Below are 13,562 nucleotides of genomic sequence, written 5' to 3'. Positions count from 1 at the left end.
TCTACGACATCTATTCGATAATCGTGGTAACTACAAAGCATTTAACGGAATTCCATTAACAAATAAATTTAAACACACATGTATATACAATGCGATACCGCAACATTGGAAATTAATTCTATCTGATCAAAATTTAGATCCTGATGAATTACCAAAAATCTATGTACAATTTGGTAATATAGTGTGTACTATAGGAAAACTTTTATCATCTCAAATTTATGGAATTCTATTATTAAAAAATCTCCATCAAATCACACCGATAGGGCAAACAAAAATTTGGAATGAAGTTTATAATAAACATATTGATAGACGATTTAGTGGTATTCATTGGAAATTACTGCATAATACTCTTGCAACAGCTTCAAAACTAGTACTTTGGAAAATAAAATCTGATCCAAATTGTAAAATTTGTGGACGCGCGGCAACGAATGACCATGTAGTATACTCATGCACAGAAGCACAGCAATTATATTCATCTATACAACCAATCATTCAACGCATACTAGACACACCTAGAGAGATTTCTTCAAACGCACACTCGCGAACTACCTTTTGTTTCTCGCACAATCCATTTTGTAAAAAAATCACTACAATCTAGAACAAGGCTCTGGCCGCATCAACACTATAATTTATTTCAAAAACTCGCTAATTGATCGCTTAAACCAAGAAATCATGCTTCAACAAAACCTTCATATTTGGACTCTTAACAATGTACTTATACACCTGGACACAAGCGGACTGAACGTAGTAAACAGAATCACAATCGACACCATTAGCGTAGTCTATTAATTAAACCCAACGCCATATTTTTATTACTTACACCTACATATCCCGACTTTGACACTTGAGGTATGTTCTGATTTAGATCGAACAGGGATGACGGTCTATCAATACGCATATAACTGTCTGACCTCTTTTGATCTATATCATCACATACGCATTAGTTTGTTTACTGTTTCTGGTGTTTTGACTGTAAACTCAGTCTCATTGCCACGATAGCTGGAACGCTGCCTCCGTTTTTGGCCTTAGGATAGCAAGCTCAGTCTATCTACGCGCAATGGTGACTGGAAAGTTGCCTCCTGACATCTGTCTCATTAAAAACTACCAAAAACATAATCATGACAATCTAAATAAACCCGATCAACATTGTATATATGTAAGTGTAAAAACATGTATTAAATATTCTCGTGTTTGTGCCGCTTTCTTACTGACGGTCTATCAATGCGCATAGCACTGTCAGTTTGATTGCGATACATTCACGGACCTAACTATGCACTGTATATTAGAAACACAAAACTGCTCCCAGTGTAAAAATTTTACTTTTAGGCAAATTCAGCACCAGATGTGGAGTACCAACTGCGCACCCCTTGACGGAGAACCCATCCTCATCGGAGCTGCACCGTCGATGTCATACAACTACACTTCGGATACCCCAGGGCCATACTCTCATCTGGAAAATTTGCGTTTCGAAATGTGCTTTCTTCCTATCTAGTCAACACGCGGGATCATCAACTTAGAGGACTTTTACATCAACATCTACCCGAGGAAAAAAACCACAATAAACTATCGGACTATTTACACGTAGAAAACGACCAAAAAAATATAAAAATGGACAAAATGATCTTCAACCTTGTAATATAGCTATTTCCAGAATCCCAATGTATTAAATTAGGCAGCCTGAAAAATTCATCCCAATCAGTCGCTTGCCGGTTCAGACTGAATGGAAGATTGTTTGGATGAACCGGAACCGAATTTCCAATTATGTACTTCGATTTAAAAATATTCTGTTAACTCGACCGCCGATCACACATCTATATCTGTACTTCGATTTCCGATTTCAAAATCAAACCCCCTGTTTCGCTCCCGGCAGGTGTGGTGGGTCTGTAAGGGACACTCAATCGAAAAATCAAACACAATTTACCAGCCAAATAAATAAATAATGGGGACAATCCCTATTTTAAGATCAACTAGCATCCATACTCCTCGGCACTCTGCTCTTCTAGTTCTATTATTGGAATCGGTGCGCCTGTTTTAGGTTTCTCAGTCATCAGTTTCTTCTTAACATATCAAGTTCACGTTGGCTTCACTGTAGAACTTTGAAATGTTTGACGTTTCTATATCTCAGTTACTGTCGGAAACAACTTGATGTTATTGGTACTACTGAACTGTCAATCAATATGACCTATATGTAACTCTGCATGCAGCCCCCTTTCCCGCCACTTGGCACTCTAATAAAGTTTCTCATACTGTACACACGGAATTCTTCTCAGCTGTTCTCGATCCTGTTTCTAGTGGAATCTTAACCACAGTTACTACATATTTCCGTATGTTTCTAAATATCAAAAATTGGAGTCGTCGATTACTTAATAAAAATTGACCTAGTGCGTGAATCAGTAGCCCAGTTCAGGGATATTATAGTAATCAGTCCAACATATGTTATCTAAATTTTCTAGGTTACGTACGCATGCATTACGCGGGCCCTCGAAGACATCGGATAAGATCAGTCATACTAAAAAACATAACTATGGAGGCCGTAGAATAACCAAGCGTTTAGTTTCTGGCCAAACATTTTGTACTGTCGAAGGTGTTTACCGCTTTGCTCATTTGAAGACAATGGGACGAAAGATGTATTCGCCTGGAGTAATGGAGTTAGATGAAACGGAGAAAAAACAAGAGGAATCTGATCCATCCAGAGAAGTTTGGTCGAATCAAATCGAGTTCATTCTGACTTGCGTCGGTTTCTCTGTAGGTCTTGGAAATGTTTGGCGTTTTCCATATCTCTGTTACAAAAATGGAGGTGGTAAGTATGAAATCTTAGACAACAATATACATGAAAAAAATTCTTAAGATAAGTGTTCGCAGTTATATAAAGTGCACTTTATTCCAATCTACATTGGCTTAATTATCCAATAGTAAGACACTTTTTTATTTGAAAATGAAGTCGAAACGTCATCAAATTAACTCGTCTGAAAAGTGGGCACTATTCCACTCAGGAAAAACTCTATTACGAAAATATATTGAAATTTGACAATATTCACCTATAGGTGTTTATAAATCAAATAATACAGTTGATGGATCGCTAAATGAATCATATTTGCTATCCGACGTACCTATTGTGCACTAATTGAGATTTATAGAATTATACAATCGATAATTAGGAAAAATAATGATGGTAATTTTTCAGGTGCTTTCCTTATCCCGTATGTTTTATGTTTGGTTTGCTGCGGAGTACCGATATTTTTTATGGAAGTGGCAGTCGGGCAGTTTATGAGTTTAGGCGGATGGAAGGCATGGCGTATATGCCCTTTAATGCAAGGTGCGCTTTTAGTCCACAACTTGGAATCCTATTAGTAAAAAAGTATCAAAGCAAAGCTATAAATCTGTGCGCGCAATTTTCATGTAGGTATCGGAGGCTCGAATCTGGTGATTGTCTGTTTGACAAACGTATACTACATAGTGATTCTGACCTGGTCAGTGTATTACTGTATTTTCGCGTTTAACACAGTGTTACCCTGGTCAAATTGCGATAATTACTGGAACACGGATGCGTAAGTGATACAAACCCATAAAAAGACTTTATCGAAAATTAAAAAAGACCAGAAACGAATAGAACCTCCGTTTAATTTCCAACGAAAAACATAAACCTTAATTTCTAGATGCAGTCACCGTATTGCGGCGTTGAATTGCAGTATGACAGATGGATCCGTTAATGGTACATGTGAACTACAGAAAAATATCACAGGGGTTGACCCTGTGGTGGAATTCTGGGAGTAAGTGTTGGATTGAGACATATCCTCCGAAATTCATCATACTCACTATTATATACGTATGTAATTATTCACATGAAATTAACTGTAACCGCATTTATGGGTTTCTAGATAACAAGGTCTGATTATTTGTCGATTCTCGATGTGTTTGCATGTACATAATTTTTCAGGAGGAGATTTTTACAGATATCAGGAGGTATAGATGAACCCGGTACTCTAATATGGCAGATGGTGTTGTGTTTAATATTCGTTTGGATATTGGTCTACCTTTGTATATTTCGCGGTGTGAAATGGACGGGGAAGGTACAGCACCATTTAATGTCAGTTGTTTGTGTATTGGTCATATATATCAACAATACGCCTCTAGTTTCTTCTGCGTTTCGTAGTGACTTTTTTCTATTTGCTAGGTGGTCTATTTCACAGCACTTTTCCCGTACGTGGTTTTAACGGCTCTTCTCATACGAGGAGCGACGCTGGACGGAGCTTTAGATGGAATCATATTCTATCTAAAACCGGATTTCAGCTCGCTTCTGATTCCACAGGTTTGTGAACATCGCTCATTCGGGAATTGTCGGAAAGTTGGAGTTCAATATCTTTTAACTGATGTCATTTTCAGGTTTGGATTGATGCTGGTACGCAGATATTTTTCAGTTATGCTATCGGTATCGGAGCCTTGATATCATTAGGTAGCCATAACAAGTACAACAACAACTGTTACAAGTATGTTTCGTAGACAATTATTTTTTTATATTGAAATTAGTTAATATTGTTCTTTATGATTAGTAGTACAACATTGTATTCTGCGATATGATTTCTTCGCAGGCAATGCGCACTGATCGCAGTCATCAACAGCGGGACCAGCTTATATTCTGGATTTGCTATTTTTACAATTCTCGGATTCATGGCTAAAGACGCCGGTATACCGATATCTGAAGTCGCTGAAAAAGGTTAATTACCTTTTTCCAATTATTGATTCTTTAACTTCATCAACGGAAAGGCACATTTTCTGTTTTTATCGTTTTAGGTCCGGGTTTAGCGTTCATCGCATATCCTCGTGCTGTTGCTGAAATGCCTTTACCGCAGTTATGGGCAGTGCTGTTCTTCCTGATGATTCTCGTTCTCGGTATTGACAGCCAGGTATATAAATCATATCTAATTCAAATCAATACCAATCATTTTTTTTCATGAAACATAAATGATCATCTCGTTCTCGGTATTGACAGCCAGGTATAAGTAAATCTAATTAAATGCATTGGTTTTTGTTTGTTAAGACGATTCTTTTCTCAGAACCTGTTTAAAGGGAGTCGTTTTGAATTTCAGTTTGTTCAGTGCGAGGCTGTTGTGACAGTATTAGGCGATTTCTTTCCTCGCTTTTTCAGTAAAAGTCCAACCCGAGAATTCGGTATCGCTATATATTGTTTTATCACGTTCTTGTTCAGTCTGTGCATGATGACAAACGTAAGCTTTTTTGTTCATTGATTCTAACTTTATGAAATCCACTTCCAAAAGTTTTTTTTTTAAGAAAATGAAAATTGCTTTTTCTGTTTCAGGGGGGAATGTATATATTCCAAATGTTTGATTATTATTCGGCCAGTGGTTTCTGCTTGCTTTGGGTGTGTTTCTGGGAGTGCGTAACTATCGGTTGGTTTTACGGTAAGTATTCAATGTGCTCCTGTACAATAAGAAATATCGGTACTTATTTCGCAGAGGTTACATCATAAAAACATCATGATAGAATTGCCGTAGCTATCCCAGAGAACTATAACCATAATTGATTGATTTAACCTGTTTCGGTACTATTATTTCTATTATTGCAGGTGGTAGAAGATTTTATGACAATATTCAAGCGATGATTGGCTACCGAATAAACCCATGGTTTATGATTTGTTGGATGGGACTTGTGCCGATCATAGCTACGGTCGGTATATAAGAAATATTACCATTGACTGCGAGAGAACTCCAATAGAAATACGTGTATCTTTTTAGAATATCGTGAATCCCCTTATCCATTATCTTTCTTTTTAGGCAATATTCATATTTAGTGCTGTGAAGTTTCAATTACTCAGTTACAATGGAGTGTATTTCTATCCAACCTGGGCTCAGATTTTGGGAGTTTGCCTTGGTTTACTATCCATGGTACAAATACCAATTGTAATGCTAGTAAAGATCATTAGGACTCCTGGAACCATGAAAGAGGTATGATTGACGCAATTATAAATGGAAACGGATTTGTCTGGCGTAATGAAAAAAAAAACCGGAAAATAAATCGTTATGTTCGATTGTTCTCAAATTACTTATTGTTTTTGAAATTTGAAAACTGTTTTCAATGCTTTCCTACGTCAGTTTACAGTTGTAATACAGATTTTTCAAAATGTTTGTTGGGAACATATTTTCCCCCGATGTTCAACATTTTTTGTGAATTTAGGCTATTTGCAATTTTGGATGTTTTCAACCATGGCTACTTTCTCATATTCCCATGATGTTATCATGCAAGTGTCACCATGGCGATGAGTGGTGTCATCTATCAATGTTCTTTAATAGGGTATATGAATAAGTACGTTATCTTATTTTCAGCGAGTGAGATATTTAATGAAGCCCCAGTTACAGTCACATCAATTGCGCCCGCAAGACACGAATGAACCACTGCGAATAACGAAGAATGTTGGCGAAGAAACTAAAATATTCTAAGATAACGAAGTTTTTTACTTCGCTTTTCGAAAGTCTCCGGTGTGACTAGATTTTTTTCAATATCTATGTATCTGCTTTTGTACGCACTAGGCTAGTATGCTTCATTCATCCTTTGATATGAATAACTTGGTTATATTTATGGAACGAACTTTTTGATAATCAATCAACATATATGATTGTTACTTTTCTCTCCTTAATATGTGTTTTTGGCGAGTTTTAAACGAGTCTCAAAATTAGCTTCCCTATTTTCTGTTTATCGATTTGAGATCATCGAATATCACGGCTTTTGGTACCAGCATACATTTATTTTACTTAAGGTATCTACATATCGCTTGCTCTAAAGATACTCCGACGATCTAAAATATGATTTCCCTAAAATACCTGAAAATCCGTTGATTATCAATCAGCAATCAAAAATGTGAAAAAGCTTTCCCTATCTTATATGTACACCGTCCCCGTGGGTGCTTGAATACTGCTCTCACGCCATCATTTTCGTGCAATATGCTGCATGAAGTTACTGATAACTGAAGTAGTGAATATTGTTAGATTAATAAATCCTATCGTTACTTTTCTCATTTTGGTATCGAGATTGCAAATTGTGTCTTTGTGTGTAGGTAGGACAGTGTTCTCCCACGATAATTCGGTTCTTTCGACGGGTCGTTTTAATGCGTTGTAATTTTATCTTCAATAAGACGAATATTGACCGGTGTATTACGACTAACCTCGCTTATCTTCTGCTGGGCAGCAATGACGATGTGTCACCATAACCCATTTCAATTGTTAAATATTTTAGATGGTTTAAACATTAAACATTATTTCTAAACCACTGCTCTTTTCTTCTCGTTTTATTATTCGAATCGGTGCGCCTGGTATTAAATTTCTCAGTCATCAGTCTTTTTACATATTGGTTATAAACTGAATGGTCCCATACGACTCCAGACGTGGTTATCTCATTTTCTAGGTTATTTACACATGCATATACAATTAACGGCCCTCGAAGACATAAAGAGATAAGATGTAAGTCAGTTTATAATCGTACTATTAGACATTACCATCGAGCAGTGATGGTCGTCAGATCACCAAGTATTAATTACTGGTAGATCATTTTGTTCGATAGAGTTGCGCATCCCGTTGGCGCTTCGCTTATTTTCAAGGCAATGGGACGAAAAATGTATTCCCCTGGAGTAATGGAGTTAGATGAAACGGAGAAAAAACAGGAAGAATCTGAACCACCCAGAGAAGTTTGGGCGAATCAATTCGAGTTTATTTTGACTTGCGTCGGTTTCTCTGTAGGTCTTGGAAATGTTTGGCGTTTTCCATATCTCTGTTACAAAAATGGCGGTGGTTAGTATGAAATCTTTGGCAACTATGACAAATATATAATATTTTTGGCTAAAACTAGACCTAATCCTAAGCTACTTGATAACTTGAAATGAAGTCGAAACGTCATCAAAATGATTGGCCTGAAAAATGTGTAAATGGTCTCGATTATCTCCATGGTAAAAATTGTGATAAGCATTTGTGATTTAGAAATTGAATTTTTAGTTTTAATACTTTGTCTATTTACAACAAAAATAAATACTTAATCTAAAATAAAAAAATTTGATTTTCATATGATGATGAAAGACAAAATGATAATGATAGGTAAATGATAAGATAAAATGTAAAGCTGTTTTTTTTGCGTTCGGCTCTATTCTCTTCATATAATACTATAACCATAATTCGTTAGGATCTCAAATTGCAATATTGACCTGGTACTTTTTAACCGGATCAGTTTGATTAGATCGAATTCTCGAGTTGACAGTTCGCTTGACATATTTGCTTTCCGATGTACTTATTGTGCCCTAGATTGGAAGTATTATACAATCGACAAAAGATAATTAGGAAAAATAATGGCGGTTGTTTTTCAGGTGCTTTCCTTATCCCGTATATTTTATGTTTGGTTTGCTGCGGAGTACCGATATTTTTTATGGAAGTGGCAGTCGGGCAGTTTATGAGTTTAGGCGGATGGAAGGCATGGCGCATATGCCCTTTAATGCAAGGTGCGTTGTTTGTCCTCCACTTCGAAAACCATAAGAAAAGTATTATGATCGAACTCTAATAAGCGAAGCTATGAATCTTTTCTCAATTTTCATCCAGGTATCGGAGCTTCGAATGTGGTGATTGTCTGTTTTATGAACGTATACTACATAGTGATTCTGACGTGGTCAGTGTATTACTGTGTTTTCGCGTTTAACTCAGTGTTACCCTGGTCAAATTGCGATAATTACTGGAACACGGATGCGTAAGTGACATAAACCCACCATTTCGAAAATTATGAAACATCCGTTTTTACTGCCAGTAAGAAACAAATACTTTTATTTCTAGATGTAGTCATCGTATTGTGGCGTTGAATTGCAGTATGACAGATGGATCTGTAAATAGTACATGTGAACTACAGAAAAATATCACTGGGGTTGACCCTGTAGTAGAATTTTGGGAGTAAGTGTTGGATTGAGATTTATTCGTCTAATCTTATACCAGGACCCGGCTCCTTATCGTCAGGTTCTTTAAGTTAATTCAATTATTTCAAATCACAAGTTCGAACTGTGGCACTGGATCAACGCATCTGATACGCAGTCAATGTAATTATTTGCATAATTATTTACATGATTATTTATACATTTTGTACATACATCGCACTTTCCAGAAAGAGATTTTTACAGATATCAGGAGGTATAGATGAACCCGGTACTCTAATATGGCAGATGGTGTTGTGTTTGATATTCGTTTGGATACTGGTCTACCTTTGTATATTTCGTGGTGTGAAATGGACGGGAAAGGTACAGTTATCATGTCTATTTCATAATATAATCAGTGACATTTTTTCAATTTCCCATGTTTAGAAAATTTTCGAGGTTTTAAGTAGCTAACTCGGAATGTACTAGTCTTCTCAGTTAAAATGGATCTTGTGTAACTCGGGATATCCTCGAAAATATTTTACAAACATGTCCCGGGGCCCACTTCCGTTAGTTTTTTTCACTTATCACATTATAACTCAGCAAGACACCTCAGTATTCACTTTAATTATACATTTCATACTAATGTTTTCTATTTGCTAGGTGGTCTATTTCACATCACTATTCCCATACGTGGTTTTAACGGCTCTTCTCATACGAGGAGTGACGCTGGACGGAGCTTTAGATGGAATCATATTCTATCTAAAACCGGATTTCAGCTCGCTTCTGATTCCACAGGTTTGTGAACATCGTTCATTCGGGACTCGTCGGCAAAACTGGAGTTCAATATCTTTTAACTGATGTCATTCACAGGTTTGGATTGATGCCGGAACGCAGATATTCTTTAGCTATGCTATCGGTTTAGGAGCTTTGATATCATTAGGTAGCCATAACAAGTACAACAACAATTGTTACAGGTATGCTTCATAGACAATAATTTGTTTCTATTGAAATGAGTTTAGTAGGTTCCGTATGATAGTAGGATTTTATTGCAGGCAATGCGCAATGATCGCAGTCATCAACAGCGGAACCAGCTTATATTCGGGATTTGCTATTTTTACAATTCTCGGATTCATGGCCAAAAACGCCGGTATACCGATATCTGAAGTCGCTGAAAAAGGTAAGCAACTTTTTTCAATAACAGATTAATCCTCAAAATTTACAACTTTAACAAATGTGCATCATATATCGTAATGTAGGTCCGGGTTTAGTATTCATCGCCTACCCACGTGCTGTTGCTGAAATGCCTTTCCCGCAGTTATGGGCAGTGTTGTTCTTCCTGATGATTCTCGTTCTCGGTATTGACAGCCAGGTATGAATAGATCTAATTCAACAAATCAATAGCAATCTCTTTTTCGAAAAGCATTATCAACACTCGTTACATATGTAGGGAGAATATGACGATAGCTTTCCTACCTTTCGGAACTTGTTTAAAATGAGTCTCTTTCGTTTTCAGTTTGTTCAGTGCGAGGCTGTTGTGACAGTATTAGGCGATTTCTTTCCTCGCTTTTTCAGTAAAAGTCCAACCCGAGAATTCGGTATCGCTATATATTGTTTTATCACGTTCTTGTTCAGTCTGTGCATGATGACAAACGTAAGCTATTAACTTCTGTTTGGTCATTGATTCTTACCTTATGAAATCCACTTCCACAAGTTTTCTTTTAAAGAAAATGAAAATTGCTTTTTCTGTTTCAGGGAGGAATGTATATATTCCAAATGTTTGATTACTATTCGGCCAGCGGTTTCTGCATGCTTTGGGTGTGTATCTGGGAATGCGTAACAATCGGTTGGTTTTATGGTAAGGTCAAGTCTACTTCTGTACAGTGAAACAAATCGGTATTCATTTTGCAGTGAAATATTCGGTAAAATTATTTTACCGGGAGAACTACTCTTTGAAGACAGTTGACTGATTTTACATCTTAGTATTATTATTTCTATTATGGCAGGTGGTAGAAGATTTTATGACGATATTCAAGCGATGATTGGCTACCGAATAAATCCATGGTTTATGATTTGTTGGATGGGACTTGCACCGATTATAGCTACGGTCGGTGTATAAGAAATATTAACGCTGAACACGCAAGCTATACTAGAAATTACAACAACAATGAGAATATCTTTTGAACATTGTGAATCACGATATCCATTATCTTTCTTTTTTAGGCAATATTCATATTCAGTGCTGTGGAATTTCAATTACTCAGTTACAATGGAGTGTATTTGTATCCAACCTGGGCTCAGGTTTTGGGAGTTTGCCTGGGTTTACTATCCATGGTACAAATACCAATAATAATGCTAGTAAAGATTATTAGGACTCCTGGAACCCTGAAAGAGGTATGGCGTACGCAATAATGAATGAAAACCAATTTACATAGCGTAACTAAAAACAGGAAATTTTACGTTACGCTCGATTTTCTCAAATTCTTATTATTGTTCATGAAATTTGAGAACACGTTCTCAGTGCTTCCCTACAACTACAGTCTGCAGTAAGTTGTAATACAGAATTTCAAAATATTTGTTTGGAGGACATTTTCCACTAAGATTTATCATTCTATATAAATTTAGGCCGTTTGCAATTTTTGATGTTTCCAATCATGGCTACTTTCTGACATTTCCATTGTATGATCATCAAATTGCTTCAGTTCATTAAAAAGGCGAATATCACTAAAGCAATGAGTGGTGTCATTGGTTCTTCTATCATGTTCTTCAATAGGTTATATGAATAAATTCGAAAATTTATTTTCAGCGAGTGAGATATTTAATGAAGCCCCAGTTACAGTCACATCAATTGCGCCCATATAACAAGAATGGTTCACTACGAGAAAAACAGAGTGTAAGCGAAGAAACTAGACAATTTGTATAGGATAATCGAAGTCTTTTACTTCATTTTCTCAAAAGTTTCCTGTACTCACCAGGATGTTACATACTTCTATTATAACAAATACATTTATACTTGTAGAAAGAAATATCATGTAAGATTAGATAATCAATCAATAAATAACCGGTGTGCTCATAAATCCATTTCTTAATCAAATGACTTTATATCTATTACACTAACTACTATCTTCATTGTCTACGGGAGGTTTAAGTTACGAGTCCCAAATAAGCTTCCGTATTTTACAGTACGGTAACTCGGCGAATATTAGTATCATCCACGTAATTGTTTGCTTAGATTACACTCCGAGAATAAGGCTAATAAAATGACTCTTTGTTTCTCCTTCCTGCTGAGTTTTAAACGGCCGCTTATACACCCTGTACATAACCTTTTTTTAGATCATGATCAGGCTAACCATAACATATATATAAATGAACTGATTGCAAATTTGATTGCAGTGTACAAAAGTGATCAGTCCGATTAGTAGAAACAAGGTATCATTTTTTTTAGCCTACAATGATATTTTTCCTTGGAATCTCTGAACACATGATGAGTACCGATCAGCGACTAAGACGTGTAGAAAACCTCTACTCGTTGTTTATGCATACCGCCCCTGTGGGTTAAGAGCGAGCTCTAAAACTGGCATCGCTAAGTCATCCCGACTAAAAACCTTCCAGCAATGATTTGATTTGGAGAAAATTACTCCACCATGTAAAATGTTGCGTGCATTTTTCTTTGTAAGTAGCGCAGCTGATTGCGATACACAGTTCTCTTGAGGAATACAACACGCCGCATTGATAATCTCGCAACGTCCACAGTACCCTTCGATCACGAGGGGGTTTAGACATTTACAAATGGAAAATGACTTTCCTGTCGGTTGATTGTCACTGTGTATGTGATAAGAAGGGATAGATAAATAGAACTTATCGGGGAATACTAGACAAAATGTCGAGGATTTGGATCTTTATTCTACTCTTTATAGGATTCATCCGTTCGCTGCATTCACGTAAGCCGACTTAAAAATGTATCGCATTATTGGACGTTTTTTCTAATAGCTTCTTGGCTAATAACATCTCTTTTTAAGGTGTACTATCAAGCGAAGAAAAGTGTTTAAATGATATTTTATCGACACCAAGAAACAATGATGCAAGACCGCTGATAAACTCAACCGATTTCATCCAAATAAATATTTCATTGAGTCCCGTTCAGTTGGTCGAAGTGGTAGGTATTTTCATAGCTATGAACCGTCAATTCGATCACTACGTCCACAAAATCTATTTTTTCAACGATGTTTTCGAGATTATTGGCGTTTCAAAAATGGTTCTCATATGCTATGACACTCTGAAGGGTTTCTGCTGTTACAGATTGAAGTACAATTTGTTTGCACGCGGCTCTAAAGTTTCAATTTAGATGTCACCTCGATGATTTACTGGTCATTGTGATACTAGAAGTAAAAGCAAGAGGCACTTTATATTAACGACAAGCCTTCACGGTTGCCTCATCATAGTCACAAACACTAATTGACTGTCCGTTAATTTGCGTGAAGCTACTGATGCAACTAAGCGAAAGTATCAATATTCATTAACGCACAAATATTATCAACCTAATTTACGGCAATATGATAATGGACGATTCAGCGAAATAACGGAGCACATTAAAAAGTGTGACTAGTTCAGCACATTCGAGTACATTGTTAGACATACATAAATCACACTGCTGCACATCGTATCAACT

At 36.5% G+C, this 13,562-nt stretch overlaps 2 protein-coding genes across 2 annotated transcripts; both read left to right on the top strand.

Moving 5' to 3' along the window:
- The first annotated feature begins 2,519 nt into the window (after positions 1 to 2,519).
- LOC141898157 (sodium- and chloride-dependent creatine transporter 1-like) lies at positions 2,520 to 7,281 on the top strand. Its single transcript, XM_074783998.1, has 14 exons — positions 2,520 to 2,800; positions 3,185 to 3,316; positions 3,404 to 3,548; positions 3,657 to 3,770; positions 3,938 to 4,070; positions 4,175 to 4,309; positions 4,384 to 4,487; positions 4,590 to 4,714; positions 4,792 to 4,904; positions 5,088 to 5,225; positions 5,318 to 5,420; positions 5,585 to 5,685; positions 5,793 to 5,963; positions 6,342 to 7,281. Exons 1-14 carry the CDS (start codon positions 2,614 to 2,616, stop codon positions 6,453 to 6,455), a joined length of 1,815 nt encoding a protein of 604 aa, XP_074640099.1. The 5' UTR covers positions 2,520 to 2,613; the 3' UTR covers positions 6,456 to 7,281.
- Positions 7,282 to 7,289: 8 nt separating this feature from the next.
- Positions 7,290 to 11,954, top strand: LOC141898156 (sodium- and chloride-dependent creatine transporter 1-like). The gene is made up of 14 exons (XM_074783997.1): positions 7,290 to 7,799; positions 8,366 to 8,497; positions 8,595 to 8,739; positions 8,823 to 8,936; positions 9,145 to 9,277; positions 9,557 to 9,691; positions 9,767 to 9,870; positions 9,949 to 10,073; positions 10,153 to 10,265; positions 10,410 to 10,547; positions 10,649 to 10,751; positions 10,900 to 11,000; positions 11,117 to 11,287; positions 11,700 to 11,954. The coding sequence occupies exons 1-14, from the start codon at positions 7,613 to 7,615 to the stop codon at positions 11,814 to 11,816; spliced, it is 1,818 nt and encodes a 605-aa protein (XP_074640098.1). The 5' UTR covers positions 7,290 to 7,612; the 3' UTR covers positions 11,817 to 11,954.
- Positions 11,955 to 13,562: the final 1,608 nt, after the last annotated feature.

The sequence above is a fragment of the Tubulanus polymorphus genome, chromosome 1, assembly GCF_964204645.1.
Source record: "Tubulanus polymorphus chromosome 1, tnTubPoly1.2, whole genome shotgun sequence".
Taxonomy (NCBI): domain Eukaryota; kingdom Metazoa; phylum Nemertea; class Palaeonemertea; order Tubulaniformes; family Tubulanidae; genus Tubulanus; species Tubulanus polymorphus.
The sequence above is the reverse complement of the archived record's forward strand: the minus strand, read 5'-3'. Positions and strand labels throughout refer to the sequence as shown.